The sequence below is a fragment of the Schistocerca serialis genome, chromosome 10 (assembly GCF_023864345.2).
Source record: "Schistocerca serialis cubense isolate TAMUIC-IGC-003099 chromosome 10, iqSchSeri2.2, whole genome shotgun sequence".
Taxonomy (NCBI): domain Eukaryota; kingdom Metazoa; phylum Arthropoda; class Insecta; order Orthoptera; family Acrididae; genus Schistocerca; species Schistocerca serialis.
Window position 1 is genome coordinate 36816694 of NC_064647.1, and position 27742 is coordinate 36844435.

The window sequence follows — 27742 nt, forward strand, 5'->3', positions numbered from 1 at the left end:
ATAGCATTACAGACCGTTGACTGACAAAAAGACTACATGTTGCTCGTACTCTGGACGGAAGAGCAAGTCCTGTGGGCAGCCGACAAGTAGCCAGGTTTCAGTGCAAGACAAGTGGCGTTGGCATGTGGTACATCTCCTCCTTCGGCACGGAGGATACTTCTTGAGGAGTACGTGTCATCTTCAACATGTGCAGGAGCTTACGCCTGCTGATGGTTTGTTGCACAGGGTGTCAGTGAGTAGTTTGCCTCTTCACTCATTTGTCTCTGTGTTAAAGATGCACTAGGTAGTACCCTTTATGTTGACTGTAAGGAATGGAGGCATAGAGGATCACCAGTTCCATGGCCTGTACCTTCCACCAATCTCAGTCCTTTAGATTATCATCTCTGTGGGGACCTGCAGCAGACCACCCTCATGCAGAAACTAATCATCAGTATGCCGTGGAGTCCTGGAAAACCTTTTGAAACTTTTGGTGTATCTGAAAGGGTGCAACAGCCCATGATTCGACAGGTGTGTGCATGTTTATAAGCACGAGGACAACATTTTGAGCATTTGTTATGAGTTTGTGTTGATGAGCTCTAATCGCCAAAGTGTAAACTTTCATTAGTAACACGAAAATGGATTTTTGTATACGTGTTTGTATGAACCTTTTTGTTCTTTTTTTGTGTAAGGAACTTGTCTCCAAACTTTGTAGAAGTATTTTTTGAAGCTCCCTGTATGTATATTCCTTCTCCTCTAAGTGTAATAGTTTCCCTGAAACGGATGAAGCCATAGTTTTGAACCAACAATTTTACATATGAAAAAACCTACTTACTAAGCAGTGTCAGGAGAGAACACACACAGAAGTTATGGAATGTGCAAGCTTTAAGAGCCAATGGCTCTTCCTCCTGGTAGAAGGGTCAGGGAAAGGAAGAGGGATGAAGAAAAAGAACTGGCAAGGTATAGGAAATAGGGAGAGTTACTGGATGATAAGTATCCCCTGACTCAGTAATCTGGGCAACTTTTCAGCTTTGATAATGCACCCTCAGATGGTTCCTCATTTATATTTGAAAATTTGTTGGAACAATATCATACAAATTAGAGCAAAAAAATTCTATCATCTTATGTGGGTAGATTAAGAGGAAGAATGCAGATGAGTAAGACTGGCAATCTCAAATACATTTTTGGTCGATTTGTAACTCTCAGAATTTTTTTGCAAAGGATTGTGTTCCATCTTTTGATAATTTTATTCTGTCATCGTACATAACGTTAATTGCCACGGACAACTGCGGCAGTCCTTAATTTTCCTCTCACGGAACACAGCTGAAGGAGCGCGACGCCAAACTGGAGGAGGCGGGCGACCTGCACCGTTTCCTGCGCGACCTGGACCACTTCCAGGCCTGGCTGACCAAGACGCAGACCGACGTGGCCTCTGAGGACACTCCAGCATCGCTGGCTGAGGCGGAGCAGCTGCTGAGCCAGCACCAGACTATCCGCGAGGAGATCGACAACTACAGGGACGACTACACCAAGATGATGGAGTATGGAGAGCGCATCACTGCCGTAAGTGCGGTTGAGGCCATTTTAATATTAATATGCTTCGCTCAAGTAGGTTTATGTTTCACCAGAGTCATTGCTGTCCCAAATTGAAATTGCCAAAAAAATTAGTCCTTACCATTAGAAACAAATATTACTAATTCAAAATTATGCTGTTTGATATCTAAAATACAGTTTTATGTTTCTGTTAAACTTTCTGGAGAAATGTTTCAAAAATCATATAACATAATAATGGTCCACAGTGATTTAATTTTATCCTTACCCATCCTTCGTTGAGGAATGAGGTACCATTTTTATGTACTTCAGTCTAAAAATAATGAGAATTTATTTGGCTTATCAGTCACAATTTACATATTTATGCAGCACATTCACAGCCCTGACAGTGGTGGAATATACCCTTCCATTAATCTTTCCTCCAGTTCTAAGCATTTACAATTTTATTAATAAAAAAAGAATAAATGTAGAGGGGAAAAGTAATGACAAAATAATGTTAATGGTGATCCTAATGTTAAACTACTACAACCCTTCCAATATTTTATTGTAAAACAGGATACTTACCTGCATAAGAGCACTGTTGTTTGTGTTATAATCATCAATTGCACCTTACTGTTCATTTTAAAAACACGAGGCGATATATTAGATGGCCAGTACTTATCCTCAGAAGGTAAAATACCTGTTGTGACGCAAAAGGGAGAAAGAAAGGGATTGTAGCTTTCAGAAATGTTAGCTCTTTGCCCATGAGAAAAAAAGATTAGATTGGGAAGGAGGGACAGTTCATTCAGGCCACAGGTTGAGTGGAACTAAAGAGTTTAAGCCCTTGAGACACAATCTCATTACCTCTGAGCCCTTGCCCTTCACATTTGTCACCTCGCGCCCTCACAGCAGTTGGATTCCCTCAACACAGGGTCTGACTGACCCACATTCCTCCCTCCAGAAGGTAAGTATTGGGCAGCCATTCTATATCCCTGTAATATTACAGTTTTTGCAACTGGTATTTCCGTTCTGTACTGCGAACTGGTACTGCGAACGGCTGAAAGCAAGGGGAAACTACAGCCGTAATTTTTCCCGAGGGCATGCAGCTTTACTGTATGGCATGGAGAGCTGCATCAAACCAGTCTCAAGACTGAAGACAACAACAACAACGACAACAACAACAACATATTTCCATTCGTCATAAATTTTGGCACTCGTAATCAATGTTTGTCTCGGATACATAGAACTGAGCAGCAATGACTGTGGATGGGGTAGATCCCTCATTGTATCATCATCATCATCATCATCACCACCACCACCACCACCACCACCACCACCACCACCTTAGTGATATGCTTCAACAGGACTTGTAGTGAATTTTTATGCAGGCTGCACAAATGGTTTTTTTTGGGCAGAGCACCACTTTACTAAAAATTAAGCCACCAGCTATAACGTTAAAAAATGTGCAGCCATTTCATTTTTTAAAAGTGTGAATATGTCAGTATTAAAATTATATATCCCATCTCATTTATTGATACCAGTTTTTCTTCTTTCACGTGAAAGTAACTATTTCACACAGACTAAGTTTTGGTAGAAATGAAGGAGAGGCAAGTGTCGGAAAAAAATTAAAAGCAAATGGTGGTTGGATACAAGAACCGTTAGATTTGTAGTCTGACAATTGCCTGTTTAGCCACCAAGTTTCTTACTTACGTGTATTGTGATTTCAGATCATTGTACAATAATAACTCTCATTTAGATTGTTGGCCAATATTTTACTTTTTAGTCGGTTCGCCACGCTATTAGCTTATTATAGCGCTAACTCCAAGGACCAGAATGGAGGTATACAACCTACAGTACCCCACTGCTAAAATGTCATCAGTGTCAGAGGTCTTCTAGGGCACACAATCGATCTGCAGCATTTAATGTTGTCAATTTCTCCTGTGCTGTTCCATTATTTACTACACTGTATCTGCAAGTAGACACAGAGACCTGAGCAGACTGTCGTGTGCAGGAGCCCTCAACGCAGGACGACCCGCAGTACATGTTCCTGAGGGAGCGGCTTAAGGCGCTGCGTGACGGCTGGGAGGAGCTGCACCAGATGTGGGAGAACCGGCAGCAGCTGCTGTCGCAGTCGCTTAACCTGCAGATGTTCGACCGCGACGCCAAGCAGGCCGAGGTGCTGCTGGCCCAGCAGGAGCACGTGCTCAGTAAGGACGAGACACCGGTGAGTGGAAAATGTTTAGCAGAAATCTGCTCTCGGTCCCCTATTTACAGACTCCTTGTAGTGACGAGAAGCTGTGGAGTTGCGCACACTCTTAAATTTGCTATCCCCAGTCACCTTCTTTGTGTTGCGAGGAACTGAAGGCTATATCCTTGTGTGGAAACACATCTGATGACGCAAAATAGAAACTGAAGCTTTACTTTTATGTTTGTTTTCAGCCACAATGGAAAATGCAAATAGTCTGCGTGTGCACATTTCACAGCTTCCAGATTATGTTGGCAAAGTGATTTTGAGGAAAAAGGCGGTAGAATATGGCAACATGGTGCAGGTACCAATTAACTGTTCATTACATCACATGAACAGAAACTTTGATATCAGAAGTAAAGACTGTCATAACAGGAGCAAATGTGATGAAGCAGTAAACAAAAATTGCTACTTTAGAGAAGTGTAGGGCGCAGAAATAATTTATTATTCGTAATACAAGAAAGTTATGCCATTGAAACCTTGAAGAGAATTGCCTTGGGTAATGAGATGCACGTAAACACACACACACACACACACACACACACACACACACACACACACACACACACTTCTTTCATCATAGTGTCCTGTTCATCAGTTTCACAATGTTGAGTAGAAGCTGGTTATTATCCTTGCTTAGTCTCATATAATTTTGAAACTGATATTGGTTCACAAAAACAATTTATTTTTTAAGAAATGCTAAGCTTCCTCTTTCCTTCCGTCTGCTTGTCCATTTGTTTCATCTATAATAATTGTAGTCATGGGGGACTGGAATTCGATAGTAGGAAAAGGAAGAGAAGGAAAAGTAGTAGGTGGCATATGGATTGGGGGAAAGGAATGATAGAAGAAGCCGCCTGGTAGAATTTTGCACAGAGCATAATTTAAACATGGCTAACACTTGGTTTAAGAATCGTGAGAGAAAGTTATATATGTGGAGGAGACCTGGAGGCGCCGGAAGGTTTCAGATTGATTGTACAATGGTTAGACAAAGATTTAGGATCCAGGTTTTAAATTGTAAGACATTTCCAGGGGCAGATGTGGACTCTGGCCTCAATTTATTAGTTATGAACTGTAAATTAAAACTGAAGAAACTGCAAAAAGGCAGGAATTTAAGGAGATGGGACCTGGATAGACTGAGAGTTCCAGAGGCTGTAGAGGGTTTCAGGGGGAAGAGATACAGTAGAAGAAAATGGGTAGCTTGGAGAGATGACATAGTGAAGGCAGCAGATGATAAAGTAGGTAAAAAGATGAGGGCTAGTAGAAATCCTTGGGTAACAGAAGAGAGATTTAACTGGAAAAAAAAAAAAAAAGAGATTGACAGGAAATGCAAAATGACTAAGCAGGAATGGCTAGAGGACAACTCTAAGGATTTAGAAGTACATTTTGATGTGTTGGCAAATGTGCCAACACCTTGTAAATAGAGGAGGCCGAAATGCACGCTATCTAACGCAGACGGGCGTGAATTCTGGAACAGGATAAGTAGTGAATGCTAATAAGAAAAGTATGCAGCTCCTCGAATACTTAACTTTATTCCTTCATGTGAATACATCGCTCTTGATAATACAAATAAGACTATCTTCAGATACGGTTAATGGCGCCTTGCTAGGTCGTAGTCATGGACTTAGCTGAAGGCTATTCTAACTGTCTCTCGGCAAATGAGAGAAAGACTTCGTCAGTGTAGTCGCTAGCAAAGTCGTCGTACAACTGGGGCGAGTTCTATTCCGTATCTCGAGACCTGCCTTGTGGTGGCGCTCGGTCTGCGATCACACAGTGGCGACACACGGGTCCGACATGTACTAAATGGACCGCGGCCGATTTAAGCTACCACCTAGCAAGCGTGGTGTCTGGCAGTGACACCACACATTTCACTAGAGCAAAGATATACTGCTTGCAGGAAAATTAGAGAGACCTTTGGAGAAAAGACAGTCACCTGTATTAATATCAAGAGCTCAGATAGAAAATCAGTACTAAGAAAAGGGAAAGCAAAAAGGTGGAAGGGGTATATAGAGGTTCTATGCAAAGGAGATGCACTTGAAGGCAATATTATGGAAGTGGAAGAGGACATAAAGGAACATGAGAAGGGAGATATGATACTGCATGAAGAATTTGGCAAAGCACTGAAACACATAAGTCAAAACAAGATCCCGGGAGTAGACGACATTCCATTAGAGCTACCGATAGCCTTGGGAGAGCCAGCAATGACAAAACTCTTCCATCTGGTGAGCAAGATGTACGAGACTTCAAGAATATAATAATCCCAGTTCCAAAGAAAGCAGGTGCTGATTGGTGTGAAAATTACCAAGCTATTAATTCAATAAGTAACAGCTGCAAAATACTGACTCACTGTCTGGGTTAAGCTACTGGGGTTCTGTTACTTAAGAAGTGTTCTAACTACTCGCATCTCTTCAACAACCTACTCCATGTTCTTGGTCGTTTGTTAACAGTCTGGAGTGTGACACTGTCTCTCACTTTTTTGGGAATCTAGAAATATGAGAATCTGCCTGTTGCTCTTGTCCATTGTTCGCATGATATTGTATGAGAGAAGGATGAGCTGTGTTGATGGTTTCTAAATTCGTGGCTAGAAGCTTTTTCTCTTGAGAAAATTTACTACAGTCATATATAGAGTATGCTCAAGAATTTGCAGCAAATTGACATTGATATTGGTACGAAATTTTGCTAGTCGGCTCTTCTATCCTTATTACACATGGGAAATATCTGCCCTCATTTCCAGTTGCTGGGGGTTTCCACTGACAGAGATTTGTGATAAATGCATGGGACCAATTCCTTGGAGTACTGTCTGTAAAGCTGAATTGGGATTCTGTGTTAATCTATCAATTTATTTGTTTAAACTCTTTCAGCTGCTTTTCAATGCCGATGTCTTTTTCTGTGTTCTTCGTACAGGAGTTTGTGTGGCGGTCAAATGACAGTATAGTCAGTCTGATCTTCCTGCGTCAATAATTTATTAAACGTGAAATTTAAAACGGCTTTCTTTTTACTGTCTTGTGGTACCATACAAGATGAGTAACAAGTGACTGAATAGAAGCCTTAGATTCACTTGATGATTTTATGTAGTACCTGAATTTTCTAGGATTCTTGACAAGATCTTTCACTAATGTAAACGATGGTAGAAATTGTAGGTTTCACATGTCGATCTTTGTATAGATGCACAAAGGTCTTCTGCCTGTTCAGTTTAGCTTTCTTTATTGAACTGAAAGTACAATAATCTCAGATTTCTCAGCATTTCAGTCAATTCAGCAGTTAATAATTATGGCAACATTCAGGATGGTAGTTTCAGTTTGCAAATTAAAGAATTTGAAAGTTTCTTGTTTGAGAACACTGTTATGTTATTTTTATTGTGTTGTTGGCATGTTGTGCATTTAATTTTTGTCTAATATATCCATTTTCTTATTTTGCACTGTATTCATTCCAAACACGGTTAATATGTGATTGTAACATTAAATACACACTTTCCAAACACGAGGTAGTAAGTGTTTCTTGATATTAAGACAGCTACTGCTATTATCTGCTGTTGCTACAGAAATTAAAATAAATAAATAAATGCCATGACTGAGCTGCAGTAAGTACACTGTACTTCACAATGACTTAATTTATGATAGAACACTTAAAATTATCAATATAGTTATGCTTTGTTCCTCACAGTTCAGGACTGAGCTATACAGAGTCCAGTGTATTTTGCTCTGAATGTAAGATGGGTATATCAAGTGTTAAAATAAAAATACTTAATTAAAAAAACTGATACAAACAATGGAAATTCCTGGGTGGAATAACAATAGTATGGAAAGAATGGATTGCCTGCTGTTTATAGTGAACTCTGTGCCTGTATTTGAACACTTACACAGCTCTTCTGGTATCGTGTATAATGGTTTCTAGGTTATTTAATTCATAAACTCAGTCGTGCACAATGCCCTTTAACAGTTCAACTTTTTTTGCAGACCAACTTGGAACAGGCAGAGAACTTGATAAAGAGGCACGAGGCATTCCTTACTACAATGGAAGCAAATGATGACAAAATCAACAATGTAGTTCAGTTTGCAAGCCGCCTATGTGACGAAGGACACTTTGCAGGTGAGGTGTGTGTGTGTGTGTGTGTGTGTGTGTGTGTGTGTGTGTGTGTGTGTGTAGATTAATTTTGGTAAAAAAAAAGTTAGTTCATGTGATTTGAGATATTGGTGATTAACTGCAATGAGGTAACAAACAAAAATGGCTCTGAGCACTATGGGACTGAACTTCTAAGGTCATCAGTCCCCTAGAACTTAGAACTACTTAAACCTAACTAACCTAAGGACATCACACACATCCATGCCCGAGGCAGGATTCGAACCTGCGACCGTAGCAGTCGCGCGGCTCCAGACTGTAGCGCCTAGAACCGAATGAGGTAACATCTTAAATAAAGCCGGAATAATGTAATTTGGAAAGTTATATCAGAAGATGGTACAGAAACTGAGTATGTCCAGCCCAACTGGCCTTAAAACTGAGATTGCTGGCATATTAAAAAGATGATCAGGGTTGAATCTCCTGGTCCTGGCAGAGGTTCGAGTCCTCCCTTGGGCTTGTGTGTGTGTGTGTGTGTGTGTGTGTGTGTGTTCTTAGGATAATTTAGGTTAAGTAGTGTGTAAGCTTAGGTACTGATGACCTTAGCAGTTAAGTCCCATAATGTTTCACACAAATTTGAACATTTTGAATCTCCTTTTGATAATATCATTATAACCAGAGCCCATGGGAATAGCAGGGAGGGAAAATGGACATGTATTCTCTATGTGGGAACTAGGACAGTTGCTTTAATACAACCATTGCACTTGCCTCTTGTTCATTAGAATTGCAGCATACATGATTACAACTGTTGTTGATTTAGTCTTTTGTACATTTCAATCTATAAATAAAATATTAATTAATCCCTTTTTGTAAAAATAAATTTCAAAAAGTTTCCAGAATATAACAGTGTTTTATAAAAGTTATATGTGTTATTATTTCTAAACATCTTAAAAAATGATTTTACAAATTTTGACTACTTTCATGTCATCTCTATGTACTTGTCAATTTCAGTCATAGTTTCTAATATTCACCTTGTCTCAAAATGCTAAAATTCTAAACCTTTTTATGAAGTGTTTAGAGATTTAACATTGCTTTAGAAAATTTATACATATAGGTGCATGTCTTTTAGAAAACTTGCCAGAGCATATTTTATGTCTTGTAGGATATGCCTTGTATTGTGAGTGAATTAAAGAATTTCCTGTTGGCCATGTCATCCTACTCACATGGAAAGTGTCTTTGAAGGGATTCTCATAAGTGACTTAAGAAATAAGTGAAGTTTTTGTTACAATTCTTTTGTTCTATTTTGTATTGGCTCTTATATATGAAATATTTCTCAACATTGGTTTTTGAAAAATAAAATTAACGTCTTAAGCTTCTTGCCATATTCTAGAGGATGGGTATGGTGGTTGGTCTAGTATGGTTGTTAAAATAACAGCACATTACTGTTAACTGCCTCATTCTTTAGTGTGAACTACTACAGAAAAACTGTGCTGTGAAAGTAGTATTAAATTGTGATAAGGAAGCTCAGTTCCAAGAGGTTTGATAGAAAAGAAGTGTTTGTGAAGTTTGACTGATGATTTATTTTTTCATTTTCCAGCTGACAAGGTTAGCAAAAAGGCAGACAGCATCAATGAACGGCGCCACGCAAACCGCAACAAAGCTCTGGAGCAGATGGAGAAACTGAAGGATCAGCTGCAGCTTCACCAGTTCCTACAGGTTATAAGACTTGCACTCAAGAGTGACAGTAACTGTAATTTGTCAGTTACTTTTACTCTTTTTCTTAACAACTTTTACAAATTTCGAGACGGTATCCATTGTGACCCATTAAGTATTTATTTTTACGTAATTTTTACATGAAAAGAGTGAAATTGTGATAAACTCGTTTTTTGATGTGAAGAAGTGTGGCTTGCATCCATTTTGGTTTTCCTAGTGTACCTTCTTTAGACAGTGTCCTAATCTGATAGGTCTTTGTCAATGTGTGTAGTGGTTCTGAGATCATCGTAACTTCATATTATACGATATCCAGTGTAGACAAAAATATTTTTAGGTGGTCGCACTCTGCTATGTTTAATACTAACCTTGCCAACATTTTGGCACAGCTGAAGGACCCTCCTTCTAGTAGAAGGCTCTTACAATCACAATGAAACTCTAGAAAGATTAGTACTGAAAGTGGTGATGTATGATAGTTTACATTGTTGATTCTGCATGCTAGTGGTTGTGAAATACTAACAATTGGGTTTGAAAGCTGTTAATAGGAATCAAATACCTGTGTATACTACAATAATACTGAACATATTCTCTGAACATGTTTTTCATATTAAATAACTTTCAAATCTGAACACTTTTCAATAATGATATTGCAGCTAGTAATATTATGCTGTAAAATGATCTGTAGAACGGTGCATTATAAACACAAAACAAAAACTGCGTAATTGACTTGCTCACTCGGGAGATGATTTTCAGGCCTGGGAACTCTGCACATGACTAAAGAGACAAAGAAAAGCATTTCTGCTTGTTAAGTAAAGTAGCTTATTGTTCACTGACAATTGAGTAACAGAGAGATACTGCATTTCATAAACAAAAATACCGAGTGTTACCAAATGCATACTGAGCCTACAGAACTCTCTGTGCATAAGACAGTAATGAGCCCTGTGTTTATAATCCTTCAACAGATGATACATTTGACTGTAGGTGTTATTAGTCTGTGCTCACATATATTGTTTCTTGGCTAAACTGATTTTGACATTAAGTCAATTTCAATAGCCCATATTTCTTCTCGGGCATTTGCTATGTCATTACATTGGGGTTGTCGTCTCCTCAAGGTTCCTACTAGAGGACTTCATTAGGAGCTTTAAGGAGATACTCGTTCCTACTAAGTACTGATGCAGTTGTTGGCTGAGAAGGAATAGGGGCCATTGAAATTGACTTAAATTTCAAAAGTTGTTTAGCTAATAAACAATTTGTGACAGTTGACTGATAAACTCTGTAGCCAAATTTGTGTGTTCACTGATGCTGTACACTGACAAGGCGGCAAATATGAGCAAATAAATATATGTCTTATTTTGTTAAAAATAGTTAGTAATTAGTTTTATCACACTGACCATTTTAGGACAACTTCTTGTGACAAATTACATAACATTTTCATCTTTTTTTTTTTTTTTGAGATATGTTAAAAGTCTTCACATATTCAGTAATTGTTCATTACATATAGCTACACATTCTTTATTTCATATCACTTGCACTGTTTTCATATGAGAAATCATTGCCATACATCACTTAGAAGAATAAAGTACCCACCACGTGAGTATTGTTGTCAGGCGTTATTAGTCTCGCCAGTAACAACAGTGTTTGATTTTGGAATGAAACAAAATACTTCCAGTAGCAATCAAATGTATTGACTGTCTATTGAAAATTATATATCATTGTCAAAACCCTAAAATGACAAGTTTCAGGAATAAAACATAGGATTCATAACGTTGTCCATTTAACGTTTAGATTGAATAATACATTATAAACTTTCAGAGGTGTTTAAATTGCAAAGTAAATGTTTCATTTTGTTTCAGGATTGCGAGGAACTGGGAGAATGGGTGCAGGAGAAGACTGTAACGGCACTAGATGACACGTATCGCAGTGCCAAGACAGTGCACAGCAAGTGGACGAGGCACCAGGCTTTCGAAGCGGAGATCGCCTCCAACAAAGACCGTCTCTTCAGAATACAAGAGGCTAGTATAAGTAACTAATACCTTTCTCTAATAGCATGTGTACATTTTAATCGTAGCAGTGGCTCTCTGCCGTTCTCACTGTTAACATTCTGATGATGATCTTCTTAATGTGGCATTAAAATCAGTATAGGAAATATTGTAGTCAATTAAATATGTACTCATTGTTTTCTAGTAAATAGTCCATCTTCAGTAATGAGAGAAGTGTGCACTATCAAAATACTTACTTTCAGGGAAGAAAGAGAGATTGGAGTGAGATTTGTTTAGAGACAAAAAATTAAACTTTATATCTATTTGTATTGAACATTTGATATGTATATATTTGGAATCATCTATTGTATTTGAAAACTGTATGCTATGTTCCATAATGCTAACAGAATGTTGTCTGTTTGTGTGTGACATTTCATAAAATAATGGCGCTGTAAGTAACTGTTGGAGAAATCGCTTCACATAAACAAGGTTTTGTCCCCCACCCCCCACACACACACACACACTTACTTACTTACTTACTTACCTCTCTCTGCCACTGCAAATCCCACTGCTTAGCATCAGCAGTTAACTTCTGCTGCTGTTTGCTATAGCTGAAATGTCTCCGCCTTCTTCCCCATGCATCCCCCACCCCCTTTTCCATCATAATACTGCAATTTTTTTGAGGAGAGTAATGTTTCCTTTTAGTTTAATATGAGGAATGAGTGTTGAGGTGGATGAAGGTATGAAACGGTTTTACCAGTTTTACATCTTCCATGTGGAAACATTTTTCTAGCGGTGTTCAGTAACTACTGTGTCCGTAACTTACTGCCTTCACTTCACATTAATTCAGGCGGCAGCAGAGTTGATGAAAGAGAAACCTGAACTTGCGGAACTCGTCGAGCCGAAAGTGCAGGAGCTTGGCAATCACTTTGATAAACTGGAGGAGACAACCCGAGAGAAGGGCGAGCGCCTCTTCGATGCTAATAGGGAAGTTCTCTTGCACCAGACATGTGACGACATCGACACCTGGATGGACGAGCTCGAGAAACAGATAGAAGGCCCGGACACAGGCTCAGACCTGGCTTCTGTCAACATCCTCATGCAAAAGCAGCAGGTACGGGATTTTCTGTTCGTATTTTTGTGTGTTTATAGGGGAAACACACACACACACACACACACACACACACACACACGCGCGCGCACACACCTTCAAACACACATGTAGATGTATGAGGAATGTAATATGAGGTAGATATTAATGTTTCAAAGATCCTTTGCAAGACTACAATAGATTTCATTAAACCAGATCCATTTTTAGACCAGTCTGGTGAATTACTTTTTTTGTATCTGTTCAGTATTTAACTGTGCACCTAGAGTTGGATTTCTCAGAAAAGAAGAAACTATTAGTGCTGTATATCCACAAAATCAGATTCACTGATATTTGGCTTAAAGATTACCATTTAATAAAATACTCATGCGAAGAAAAGATAGCATGCGAAGAAAAGATAGCATAAACTATTTTTTGTAGTGGAGGGTATAGATGGACATTGAAAACCATTATTTGTGTTAGATTATCTTTAATGTGAAACTTGACTCCTCCATGACATTCCTTGGTTGTTTGTAGAGAGCTTGCTCCACTCGCAGACGATGGTCAGCAGTCATGGCTAGCTACTTGTCTGTTATGTCAGGTTATAAAACATTGGTGAATTCTCTACATTGATGAATCGTATAAGCCGAAAAAATGGACAGTATGTCTCATTTATGAAGTTTGCATTAAGGGTCTATACACACTCACCATGAGAAATCTTCGATAATTATGTATTTTGAAGACTGATGAAGTTTTACAATTTTTAATAGGCTCTGTTTGTGAAATATGTCAAAATGTATTTTATCAATAATATTATGAAAATGATAGATTGCTACTCACTGTGAAAATGACACATTGAGTTGCAGACAGGCACAGTGAAGAGATTGTTACACACAGAACTTTAAGTCAAAGCCTACTCCACAAAACAAAGGAAAACACACACATGTACGCACAGGCAGGCACACCTTACACACACACACACACATATGACCACTGTCTCTGGCAGCTTACATAAGGTGCTGTTAACTACTAGAACCTAACCACAATAGTGATAAGCTGAGCACTTTTCGGCAAACTAACAAATATTTGCAGAGTAGCATCTTACAATAAAAATTATTATGGAATATTTACCTTGGCTAAGGGGTGATTTTTCGTCCTGGCATCTTGCTGCGTGAATGTAGATGCAAATAAAAACATTTCTGCTTCTTTGATTGTGGAATTTATTACAAAATACATCGTCAAAAGTTGATAATCACTGAGAATGTGAAAAAATTGAACTGACAATAACAATGAGCCAAAACTGAGACAATAGTGCACATAAAGCAAGATATAACTGAGTCTGCTCAAAGAATGAAAGCGGTCACAGCCAGTACTACATTTGTAATCTTTGAACAATCTCTTAATATTATAATCTTTTTTTGTTTCCTACTTTACAATTGAATTTATTCTACATTAAATTTTTCTTTAGCAGATAATATGTGACAGTTGAGTTCACACATTTTGTCAAATTCAGTGACAGCAAATTCTTTTACAAAGTTTGATTCTTTGATATGACATTTACTGTTTCTCACGCAGTTGATTTTACAAATTTTCATATTTGTTGAAATTTGTTCGATATCGTTATATATACCTTGGTTATTAGCTGTAGACAGTTATTTTAATGTTGTTTTATCTTAATTGGCAAGAAGTCTTCACATGATTTAAAGCAATGAAGTCACCCACGTATTATTATGTAAATTACTCGTGAACTGAAATATTAAGACAGAACAAAACAAAATACTGAATTATAAATCAGATGTGTGAATATACAGGTTTACCAGTTTCTTTACTAATTAACTGAATCAAAAGGTACAGTATGAACTCCAAGCCTCTTAAGATTACAAGTGACAAGTAAATATTCATTACAGAAAATATGCAAAAATTGCAGATAGAGTAAGTTTTTTTTTTTTTTTTTTTAATCGAATTGTCTTCGTTCTTCTCATCTCGGGCAAGAATACAGTGTAGAGAGGAATTGTCATCACACTAAATTAACTTTTTTTGTTGTTCATATTTCAGATGATCGAAACACAGATGGCTGTGAAGGCAAAGCAAGTAACAGACTTGGAAACCCAAGCAGAGAAGTTGCAGAAGACTGCTCCAGAGAAGATGGGCGACATTGTTGCCAAGAAGATGCAAGTGGAGAAGAGGTTCGCCCAGCTGAAGCAGCCTCTGCTAGAGAGGCAGAGGCAGCTGGAGAAGAAGAAAGAGGCCTTCCAGGTCTGTATCCATGCCTAGAGGTTCTCTAAATGTTTATTAAATGTCCGTCTCAATGTTATTCTGGGTTCTTACTTAATTTAATTTTAAGAGTATTCCTTTGTTGTTTACCCTTGTGATTCATCAATTTTTGTGATGTCATTGTCGTATAAGTGCTTCAACCGTAAGAGCTTACAAGTATAGGCAACTGGCTATCATTTCTTACATTGAGATTGTGAGTGCTCACTTAAACATCTTGTGAAATTAATGTAATGACAGTTGGCAAAGAAGTTGATACTCCTTCGAATTCCATTAAAGTACACCAAAATGATCATCAGATCATCTTGCAGGATTTTGAAAAGTCATCTCTGTTATCATTTTGTTGTACCTTAAATATATCCAACAATGCATTCATTACTGTTGTCAAAATTGGTGCTGAGATAAGTTGGGAGAAGATATTTACTCAATAACTCCTCTTTACACATTGAACTATTATTACAGATATTATTAAAACATCTTAACAAAAACCAAACTAATCTTGGTATGGCTGTGTAATTTCACTGGTAGTGGAGGTTTTTAATTGGAACTTGAAGTGTGGGTTATATCTTATTATGAACCTTGCTGTAAAAATTGGAATTTACTGAGGATGTTTTGGATACACTGATGCACACAAGATGGAATTGTGTCGTAGTATTTCCTATATAGTAGAATGTGGTATAAGAAACTGATTCGGAATTGAAAGCTTGACTTTAAGGGGGAAGACAAAAATTGTTTACTCTTTTTCTAGGTAAATTAGTTATTACTGTCATACTTGTAGTTAAAATAAAAGAAAGGTTTAATGTAGCAGTTCATTATTTAATTTCTTTTTTGTTACAGTTCCGACGAGATGTGGAGGATGAGAAACTGTGGATAGCAGAGAAAATGCCTCAGGCAACATCAACAGAGTATGGAAATAGCCTGTTTAATGTGCATATGCTTAAGAAGAAGAACCAGGTATGTAGGAATTTATTACATAGAGCAGTTGTTACTTGCAGGATTGAGATAGTCATGTGAAATGTGGTATATACAGCTTACAATCCACTAATGTTATGTCACAAGCATATTCCTCAGAAAGCGATACACAATTTTCTCTTTCTCTCTTTTAGTCATTGCGCACAGAAGTGGAGAACCACGAACCACGCATAAACCTGGTGTGTAGCAACGGTCAGAAGCTCATAGACGAAGGACACGAGGATGCCGAAGAATTTGCAGGTCGCATCAAAGAGCTCCAGGAAAAATGGCAAGCTCTCAAGGACGCCATGGAGAATCGGCGAAAGCACCTTCTGCAGTCGGAGAAAGCCCAACAGGTTAGTCGTGTAGAGGTCATCTACAGAAATTGACTACCACGTATTCTGCAGTGTGGTCAGTGCAACATGTATATTTATTTAGTTAATGTTTGATGCTCGTAGACAATTGCAAACAAATTAATAATCATAAACAAAAAATTATAAACGACCAGTTAAACAAACAAAGGCAGAAAATCAAAGGTAAGTGGACAGGTTTTCCAGCCACTCAATCGCTTTAGTGCCAGCTAGGTACTTGGCGAAAGTGTGTCGTGTAGGCTGAGATACGTGACACTGTATGCTGCAGTTACAGCTGAGTCTTACTGTTCACAACTGTAGAGGGCTGCAGCTCTCCTTCCTGTGCCACTCCTGATTCTACTCAATCTGCACCTAGAAATGCGAGGAAGGGTTTTTGGTTCTAGAGAAGCCTCACTTGGATCGAGATGACCACGCCAGTTTCCAGCCCGACACAGAATTGAAAGGCTGGCTGACAGACTGGTGGCAATGCTCTAGAATCATTTGAGATTTCAGTTGGGTTATAGAACCTTGGTGTTTGATAATATTATGTATGGAAAGAGATTGGATCTTCTGTATTCTTGTCCACAACAGAGAGAGGGCTTGGAGTCTTCTTACAGGAGGTAGTGATGTTGCTTAGTACTGGGAGCCACCAGATGTAGGCAGAAGTGTAGCAGATACAACATGTGGCTTGTCCTACTAGGTAGCCTGTGCTTCTGTTCTCGAATAACATTTCTGTACTGTACTTCCCTGCGATTGGGTTCATAAATTTCATAACACTTCATATCTGAAGTCTGCTGCCCCTTCTTCAGAGGGCTATCGCATACCAAAAAGTGAAACTGTTCATAATAAGGAAGAATGTTCATTGGGAACCATTAAGGGACTGTAGGAATTCATCTTCACTCAATTTTTGGAATTATTTACACATTCGTCATACTGTGGCTTTAATTTGCCCACACTATTGCACAGTAGCTGTCCACCTTTCTGTTCAACCTTGGGCTTCTCTGCAGTTCCTTAATGACGAAATGATGTACTACTTGTTACTACTTTGTGTTAACAAACATATGACAATTGCACAACACTAAATCTGCTAATGAGGTGGATAATCTAATGCCTCCCATTTGAAACTCTGTAGGAATCATTTGTGTTTTGGTGGAGGAAGCTGCAGGATGACAGAATTCCTCTCTCCTTGTTTTTAGCTGACCTGTGTTGGCAAGGAAAATTTTGGAAAATTTTCCACCATAAGGTCATGATGATAGTTGCCCTGGGGCTTCACTGATTGAAGTGCCACAGATTGTTGTAGGTACATAACACATTAGCCACACATTCTTGTAACAGGTGGTTTGCATGAACATTTTCTATTTGGAGAATGATGATGCATTTGAATCTGTCCACATCGACACCTCACATCGTGTCACACTTTTTTAAAATAACACCTGTACTGCTGTCTCGCAGTGGTGGAGAAACATTGAGGCCACACCCATATACTTATAACCTTAAACATTCACTCTTAGGAATTCTCTGCTGATCTGGTAAGTTTTTGATGGTTTGTAGAAACTGAATAACAGTATTCAACTCTCCTTTCTTTAGGGACACAATTTTGTTTTACATAGGTTGACTTGATCCTAATGGTTATGAGCTTATGGGTACTTACGACATCATGAACCGTGGCATTTTGATGCATGAAACCTTATTTCTTTGTTAGTTTACTTTGACTTGCCACAACTTTCTCTGCCACTTGTGACTTCTCTCATTTTCCCGAGTGTTATATATGCCCTCCTCCTCTTCATGCATAGGTCCCTCTCGGACTGGATCCTGAATAATCTCTAACATCCCCTCCCCTCTTCCCCTATCACCCTTCTGACATCATGAACTCTTCCCACCCCTATTCTTAACTCCTCCAATACTTCCTTCCTTGTGCCTCTCAAGATAGAACCTGTCGTTCTGAGAGCTGCAACTGGTGGTTTATTATTTTCTGATCAAATGTTTGAGTGTAGCGAAAACACCCATTATAAATTACACAGTGGGTTTTTGTCCATATTTTCATACTTAAGCAAAGAGTGGGAAATGGACAAATGGAGTACTAATTGACCACCTTGAGGTATAGTTTTGTTAGACATATGTAATTGCTTGAAGGTAATCAAGAAAAAATTAATTAGTGATTGGAGGGAAAATTGAAATATTTCACAAGTAGTAGCTGCTGCTAGCTATGTAAATGAAGTGTCAAAAAGTTTATCTGTTACAGTCCTAGTTGTTTTGCATATTCAAGTTGTAGCAATATGACATTGAACTGTCAGAATGGCTTTCTCCAGATCAAGTATTAAATTTGGGACATTTTGAGAACTAGAGATGCAAGAAGAACAAATGAGGTGTCAGAAAGATCATTCTCTATCTCTGTCAATGAAACAAATATTATTCTTAGTTAGATTTATATAGCCAATGGTAGGTCTGTACACCATCATTTTGTACTTTCACAGAAATATATTAGGTGATACTTCTCCTGCACATTTGAGTAATTGAATTCTGAAGTGTCCAAAACATCTTTAATGCACCTTGTCGTATTTACAGTACTTCTTCGATGCAAGTGAAGCCGAATCCTGGATGAGTGAGCAGGAGCTGTACATGATGGTAGAAGACCGTGGGAAAGATGAGATTTCTGCTCAGAATTTAATGAAGAAACACGAGACACTGGAACTCGCAGTTGAAGACTATGCAGAGACTATTCGCCAGCTGGGTGAAACTGCACGGCAGCTCACGGCGGAACAACACCCAGACAGGTACCTGTTTTCATTTGTGTGAACTGGTCACCAACATAATTGCATTGAGTGCAAGAAATTCAAAGCTGTTACTAATGATCTGTATTCTAATCACCACTATCACTTCCATTATGAAAAAGTCTGTGAATATTGATGCACTGTTATTGGATAACCCATTCCACTTCATTTATGTATTTAATTCACATGATCTTTTTCAGAATTATACAGTTTGATCTTAAGACATACTTGGAGCAATCCAACCAATATGAAACATTTAAGTACACAGGGTGTATATGCCCTGGGGCAACCAAGAAATCTAGGAAAAACACACGAGAATTTTTAATTTGGGTAGATTTTCCATTGTTCTGGTTTTCAGTTAAATTTTTGTGATTTTCACTGGTAAGGACTGATTTCTAACAAAGAATTTTACTTTAGTCCACTACTACTGAATAATACTACAGTAATAAAACAAACAAGATAATAACACAAAATAAAACTTTAGTTGCAAAGAAAATGTGCCATTTACAATAATACACAGTACACACATAACTGCCCGAGGACAGCAAAATGTGTCAGACTTTGCAATACTTTGTAATAACAGCTGCTTTCAATAAGTATTTCTTGTGAGCCTTGTTTTGATGAACATGATGTCACAACTGTTTGCATTTCTAACAGATTGCGGGAAAATATTGTAAATGATAGTTTGAGAAATGTTGCTCGTAAAGTAAATTTCCTTTTACGCAAGATGAATTATGTTACATGTGAGAACGTGTGATGTATTTCTTAAGTCATGGAGTGTTAGACTCTCATTCAAAACTTAACACTGAGGACCAGCTACTTAGAAAAATTTCGAGCCCAGTAGATCAGCCATGCATGCCATTATTTAAAATTTTACTGGCACATTAGTGTTTCATATCTCTTAAATGGCTTAACGCACTAAAAAGGCCAAGTTTCAGGGTTAGTTTTTGATATTTATTTTAGTTCTTTCATAGATTAAAAATAGCACAAAGTGAGTACTTACACAGTTTTACACATGAAGCTTCCTGGCAAATTAAAACTGTGTGCCGAACCAATACTCAAACTTAGGACCTTTGCCTTTTGTGGGCAAGTGCTCTACCATCTGAACTACCCAAGCATGGATCACAACCCGTCCTTACAGCTCTAATTCCACCAGTGCGTTGTCTCCTACCTTCCAAATTTCACAGAAGTTTTCCTGCAGACCTTGCAGAACTAGCACTCATGGAAGAAACAGTATTGAGGAGACATGGGTTAGCCACAGCCTGGGATCCCGCTAAGGATCTTGTCACTACATCCTCAGAAAAAAAAAAGTCAAATTTTGTTACGACCAATGTTATATGTGAAAGCTTAGCTTTCCTTGTAGCTATACTGCCTGCATATTAATTTAAACCATTAGCTTTTCCTATTTGTGTGTTCACTCCACTTAAGTGATTTTGCTATTGGCTGACTACATCACATGTCCTATGCTCTGAATATCTGCTGGCATTAGCTGGTAGGATCACATAGCATGAGCTGTGACTGGCTGACAAAAATGAGTTGCAGCCGTCCGCAGCTCGTGGTCGTGCGGTAGCGTTCTCGCTTCCCACACCCGGGTTCGATTCCCGGTGGGGTCAGGGATTTTCTCTGCCTCGTGATGACTGGGTGTTGTGTGCTGTCCTTAGGTTAGTTAGGTTTAAGTAGTTCTAAGTTCTAGGGGACTGATGACCATAGCAGTTAAGTCCCATAGTGCTCAGAGCCATTTGAACCATTTTTTTGAGTTGCAGCCTCAGTTTCAGTGCTTTGGAAGCTGCTGTGCTGTATTTGGTGGAATTTGTGGTGTCACCGCCAGACACCACACTTGCTAGGTGGTAGTTTTAAATCGGCCGCGGTCCATTAGTACATATCGGACCCGCGTGTCGCCACTGTGTGATCGCAGATCGAGCGCCACCACAAGGCAGGTCTCGAGATACGGACTAGCACTCGCCCCAGTTGTACGGACGACTTTGCTAGCGACTACATGGACGAAGCATTGCTCATTTGCAGAGCCGATAGTTAGAATAGCCTTCAGCTAAGTCAATGGCTACGACCTAACAAGGCGCCATTAGTAACATTGCATGTATCTAAAGAGTCTCACTTGTATCGCCACAATCTCCAGATGTACCAAAAGAATGGATTAAAGTTAAGTATTCCAGAAGCTACGTACTTTTCTTTATAGCATTCATTACGTATCCTGTTTCAGACCTCACGCCATCCTGCTTTGGCTTAGCGCGTGCCTTTCGGCTTCCTCTCATTGTGTCTAGGCTGTCTTGTCTAGACACAACAGAATTCATGTTTATACTTTCGTAACATGAAAATATGCATTGTAAATTTTGCTGCGCAACAAGGATCTTTCCAAAACGTTTTTTTTTTTTTTTTTTTTTCTTAAAGTCCCCGGATGTTCTGCACTGCTCCAAGGGAAAGTACAACATAATGTAACACAGAAAAATATGTGCTTTCACCAGTTGCATAGTATATTTTCTCCAAGGAAAAAAAGTGTTTTTAACTGGGAAATCTGGGAAAAATCCAAGAGTCCCCACCCTCTGCTACCCCACCCCCTTGGCCGCATATACGCCCTTGTACAGAAAGAGTTCTGAAATGTAATACATCGAAAATCGATGGAGCAGATTGGCGCAGAGCTGACTAACATGGTTCAATGTCAACTATTATGCATGCACAATAGTGTGTATTGGGTAGCAGAGAGGCGGAGGGTAAAGGAGAGAATCTCATTTCATATTTCAGTAGCAGTGGACCATACAGCATTGTGTTACCTCAGTTCATTGTTATTATGAAACGAAGTCTGTGATGGAAGTGCAACATTAAAGTGACATCGGGAAAAGATTTGACGTTGGTCAGGTACCATGTTAGAATACCATATTGGCTCAGGTGGAGAAGTTTGAAGACAGTGATACTGTGTTTGATCCAAAGGTGGAGCTCGGAATGCAGTGCACACACCTGAAAACTTGCAGAGAGTAAGGAAAGGTTTTGAACTTAGTCCCCAATGCTCAAAATACAGGGCTGAGTCGAGGCAGTTTATGGCAAATGCTTAGAGAGATCAGATTTCATCCTTACAAATTGCAATTGAACAGAAACCTAACTACAGAGGCAAGAAAGCACTAGTTACTTTTTATGTTGCTGAGTTCGGTATCCTAACTGAAAACCCAGATTTCTTAAATAATTTGTTCATGTCCGCAAAACCCTTTTCCGGTTCTCGAGCTTCATCAAAAAACAGAACACGCAGTACTGGTCTCCTGTGAACCCTAAAATGCTGCACAAGAAGCCACTGCACTTCCCCAAATCATGGATTGGTGTGGATTTGGTGTTTTTGGGACTCCAGGCCTGTGGTTTTTTTTTTTTAATTAATTAAGATGGAGGAACAGTGGGTTAATTCAGATTGTGGTGTCACTGTGTTGGGGAAACATTGTTCAGCCTTGCTTGCAGTGCCTCAGCGTTGACCCGAACGTCCTTTATTTTCAACAAGGTAGTGCAATACCCGACACTGCACAAATCAGCAAGACCATTGTCTGTGGAATGTTTGGAAGTGTTCTCTCATTTCGGAGACATCACTTGGCCTCCTCAGTCATGCAACATTACTTCTTCTTTTAATGCTATGAGTGTTCCAGAGACGTGTAGTGAACATTGGAGAACCCAAATGAGCCACTTCTGCTGAAGTTGCGACTTGTGATGATGGGGGGACCTATGGAGGCACATGTAAAACTGTTGGAAACACTTACATCCATGCACTGATTTCAATTGATTGTATCTTTCTGACACAATTTTCAAGAAATAAGCTTGTAAGCTTTGCATAATAAATGCCATAATTCATAGTATTTACAGACTATTTCATTTTATTTTTCCTGCTTCCATTTTGAAATCTATAACATCTGAAATGTTTGGCTAGCTTAGCACAGATCTGTTTTATTGTAACTATAAAATATGCCAGTACCTGTCTGCATTCAATATGAAGGCCAAACACACAGGAAGCAAAGATTTATGCATGCTCAACTAAACCTAAGTATTACTGAAGACGGTTTGTGGTGTTACAGTGACCAGATAATAGTGAAGCAGTCTCAGGTAGACAAGCTGTACGCCGGCCTCAAAGACTTAGCTGGCGAGCGGCGTGCCAAGCTGGAGGAGGCTTTGCAGCTGTTCATGCTGAACCGCGAGGTCGACGACCTCGAGCAGTGGATAGCGGAGAGGGAAGTCGTTGCTGGCAGTCACGAGTTGGGCCAGGATTATGACCATGTTACGGTGAGTGCTGTCCTGCAGTTACAGAAATAAATTTTGAACTGGATTCGAAATATACATAAGGTTTTTGGATCACTTCTATGTAAATAAGGCCCTCGGGAGAGGTTGTTGCCTTCCACCAGCATTATTAAAAATATTTATTAGTGAAATACTGCAATATTGTTCTGGAAAATGTTCAAGGAGGAAGATATTTACATAAATGATTCATTTCTGATGATCAGCTTCTGCTAGAGGAATATTTAAATGATGATGATGATGATGATGATGATGATGAATATAAAAAGTAGAGATAAGTGGTATGATAATTACAGGTAACTTTGAGTCTAGGATCCACCGTTACGGGACTATGTCCATAAAATATAGATGGTTGGCAATGAGTACATGGAAGTGTGTATATTTGAATTAACTTGTCACAGCTAATTCTTGCTGCGCTAAAAGACTTACGTCTGAATTAACTGCAGGTAATGATTTCAGCTGATAAATAAAAACCAGGAAAACTTTAAATTCCTATCCACGGCTGATTATGTTAGGTGTGAATTATCTGTGAAGTTTACTGGCTAAAGCTTGACTAATCGACTACACTAAAAGTAATTTAAGATAATGAGTGGTAATGCTGACAGCACTGCAGTGAGACAGTCTGTATACATCTACAGTGCTACTGATGATGAAATCTAAAGGCTAAATGTTTTACTTTTTGCTAATGTACCGAGAATGAGGATGAACCCTTGAAGACAGTGGTTGAAAAGAAAACAGAAACTAAATTTTAAACACTCCTTTTGTTTCCAAAATCAGACTTTTTACGGCAGATGCTCACATTTCATGCCTCCAAAGTCGCTTTGAGGAGGACAACTTTGAAGAAATGACAACAGCTGATCAGTTTTGTTCAACCAAACTATTAGACATACTTGTACATATTCACTTACCGGGCAAACTCTGCACATTTGTCACTGATTGGCTGTCATTTTATGGTCATAGTTCCATGACACTGCATTTCTGACCTGTGGTTATTAAAAAAAATTTTCTCAGTTTTATGTTATATGTCGTGCTGGGACTGTATTATCAGGCTGTTTTTCATCACCCTGTATGTGAGTTTAATTTGTTGCAGACTATGCCGGTCATTCAAAGCTTTGATTTAATTAATCTTTGGAGTGTAACCACAGAAAGTATAGTATGCAAGTTATTTGATGTGCTATATATTGTATGCAAGTTTTCTCTTAAATTCTTTCGACGAAACAACCAATTGTTTTGTATTTTAATTATATTACACATTATATGGATTTCAACCATTTGAATGTTGAATATTGATTCACAGGTGAATCTGCACAGCAATGAAAGCAAAATAAAAAGGGTATTTTAATTCATTCAGTGGCAACCTGCATGGCAGAATGTTATCGTTCAGGCAGTTCGTGATAGCATCTCCTCCTCCTCCTTCTCCTCCTCCTCCTTCTCCTCCTCCTCCTTCTCCTCCTCCTCCTCCCCCTCCTCCCCCTCCTCCCCCTCCTCCCCCTCCCCCTCCCCCTCCCCTGTTCCCTTTTCCTGATTTACCTTTATTTTTCTTAAAAATGTTGATGTTTTTGGCAACACAAAACATAAAGCGTAACTTGCTTTGTTGCAGCTTTTGTGGGAACGCTTCAAGGAGTTTGCTCGTGACACAGAAGCGATCGGCAGTGAGAGAGTGTCTGCCGTGAACGGAATTGCCGACCAGCTGATTGGAGCAGGCCACAGTGACTCTGCCACCATTGCAGAATGGAAGGACGGACTGAATGAGGCGTGGCAAGATCTGCTGGAGCTCATTGAGACAAGGAAGCAGGTGAGGCAATTCTTGGTATTTGGTTGCTTTCAGCTGGTATAGGATATTGTTCTGGTGAAGCATCTGAAGTCTTTCACATTACTAAAAATTGAGAGAGAAATGAAGGAAAGTTACTAGTTAGTTGACATTGTGATTTTCATGCCAAGGTAGTATTGTTTTGTGAAAGAGTGCTGCCACAGCTCAAGCTGATGTATCAGTCACCAAAGAACTTCATCGCTGGCATTGTATTTCTGATACATTGACTCTGGTCTTTGGCACAGCTAAATATTTATTGTTTTGTCTCCTCGTATAAGGAATGTTTGAGGCTGCCAGGAAAAGTGTTAGATTTTTTGGCATTTGAAAAATGAGGCATCATTGACTGTGAGTAATCAATATTTGAAACAGTAAATGAGAATTTAACACACAACACCTCAACCCTGTTTTCTCCCCTTAGCCTCAGATTAAGCTTTCTAGATAGAGGACACAGTATAAGACAAAAAATTGAACAGTTGTGTCCATGACTAGAGCATGAGTGTTAGGAAAGAGACTTCATCAAGGATTACTTCCTGTGGTCACAGTCAAAGCTTATGATGAGTGAACAAAGAAGGTGGGCAGCTGAGTAGGAAACAGGAAATGGTAATTTCTCTGGAAAGCAAAGCAATTTATTCATTAAAAGAAAGCACCTAATGTTAGCAGTTTATTTTTTTCATTAAATGGTTATAATGAGAGACAGAATAATTCTGAGGCAGGCTCATAAACTCAGAAGTGTTGAAAAATATTGGTGGGCCATATGTCTTTTTGTTGTGCAGAACATAGTGCTTTCAGCATGGAACAGGAAGTAACCAGCAAATGCATTTTAAAAAGAAATGTGGTCTTGTTAGAATAGATGCTAGTTATAAGCAGTAGTAGTTAAATCCAAGCTAAGTAGAGTGAAGGTGCAGTTGTACTCCTATCATGCATATTGATAAAGATACACGCTGATCTGTGAGAGAAGCTCGTTGAGTGGCTTCCTTCAGTGTGGAATACATTCATTTGTGTTTGGCACTGATCCCATTGTAACTATCCAGTTACATGACTGTGAGGCTGTCTGGGATTACAAACTACAGCCTATCACAACAATCATTTTATGCTCGCTATTGTGGAAACAAAGATAATTTAGTTTCCATAAAAGATATGCCATATACACTCCTGGAAATGGAAAAAAGAACACATTGACACCGGTGTGTCAGACCCACCATACTTGCTCCGGACACTGCGAGAGGGCTGTACAAGCAATGATCACACGCACGGCACAGCGGACACACCAGGAACCGCGGTGTTGGCCGTCGAATGGCGCTAGCTGCGCAGCATTTGTGCACCGCCGCTGTCAGTGTCAGCCAGTTTGCCGTGGCATACGGAGCTCCATCGCAGTCTTTAACACTGGTAGCATGCCGCGACAGCGTGGACGTGATCCGTATGTGCAGTTGATGGACTTTGAGCGAGGGCATATAGTGGGCATGCGGGAGGCCGGGTGGACGTACCGCCGAATTGCTCAACACGTGGGGCGTGAGGTCTCCACAGTACATCGATGTTGTCGCCAGTGGTCGGCGGAAGGTGCACGTGCCCGTCGACCTGGGACCGGACCGCAGCGACGCACGGATGCACGCCAAGACCGTAGGATCCTACGCAGTGCCGTAGGGGACCGCACCGCCACTTCCCAGCAAATTAGGGACACTGTTGCTCCTGGGGTATCGGCGAGGACCATTCGCAACCGTCTCCATGAAGCTGGGCTACGGTCCCGCACACCGTTAGGCCGTCTTCCGCTCACGCCCCAACATCGTGCAGCCCGCCTCCAGTGGTGTCGCGACAGGCATGAATGGAGGGACGAATGGAGACGTGTCGTCTTCAGCGATAAGAGTCGCTTCTGCCTTGGTGCCAATGATGGTCGTATGCGTGTTTGGTGCCGTGCAGGTGAGCGCCACAATCAGGACTGCATACGACCGAGGCACACAGGGCCAACACCCGGCATCATGGTGTGGGGAGCGATCTCCTACACTGGCCGCACACCACTGGTGATCGTCGAGGGGACACTGAATAGTGCACGGTACATCCAAACCGTCATCGAACCCATCGTTCTACCATTCCTAGACCGGCAAGGGAACTTGCTGTTCCAACAGGACAATGCACGTCCGCATGTATCCCGTGCCACCCAACGTGCTCTAGAAGGTGTAAGTCAACTACCCTGGCCAGCAAGATCTCCGGATCTGTCCCCCATTGAGCATGTTTGGGACTGGATGAAGCGTCGTCTCACGCGGTCTGCACGTCCAGCACGAAAGCTGGTCCAACTGAGGCACCAGGTGGAAATGGCATGGCAAGCCGTTCCACAGGACTACATCCAGCATCTCTACGATCGTCTCCATGGGAGAATAGCAGCCTGCATTGCTGCGAAAGGTGGATATACACTGTACTAGTGCCGACATTGTGCATGCTCTGTTGCCTGTGTCTATGTGCCTGTGGTTCTGTCAGTGTGATCATGTGATGTATCTGACCCCAGGAATGTGTCAATAAAGTTTCCCCTTCCTGGGACAAAGAATTCACGGTGTTCTTATTTCAATTTCCAGGAGTGTACATTCCTAAAACAACAAAAATTTGATATTATGATGACGATGATGACGATGATGTCGATGATGACGATGATGACGATGATGACGATGATGACGATGATGACGATGATGACGATGATGATAATAATAATAAAAGTACATTAAAATTTACAAGCCTTCATAAA

The 27742-nt window shown here is 39.7% G+C and overlaps 1 protein-coding gene across 5 annotated transcripts in view; it reads left to right on the forward strand.

Annotated features, from left to right (window-relative positions):
* Positions 1-27742, forward strand: part of LOC126425232 (spectrin beta chain) — a 535456-nt gene that overhangs the window by 426623 nt on the left and 81091 nt on the right. For all 5 annotated transcript variants that reach the window (XM_050088190.1, XM_050088188.1, XM_050088189.1 and 2 more), the window contains exons 19-30: positions 1300-1539; positions 3518-3730; positions 7705-7837; positions 9402-9520; positions 11368-11526; positions 12344-12607; positions 14636-14836; positions 15689-15805; positions 15958-16158; positions 18718-18926; positions 22985-23189; positions 24802-24996. In XM_050088190.1, coding sequence (XP_049944147.1) covers positions 1300-1539; positions 3518-3730; positions 7705-7837; positions 9402-9520; positions 11368-11526; positions 12344-12607; positions 14636-14836; positions 15689-15805; positions 15958-16158; positions 18718-18926; positions 22985-23189; positions 24802-24996 — 2256 coding nt within the window. The remainder of the gene's footprint in view (positions 1-1299; positions 1540-3517; positions 3731-7704; positions 7838-9401; positions 9521-11367; positions 11527-12343; positions 12608-14635; positions 14837-15688; positions 15806-15957; positions 16159-18717; positions 18927-22984; positions 23190-24801; positions 24997-27742) is intronic.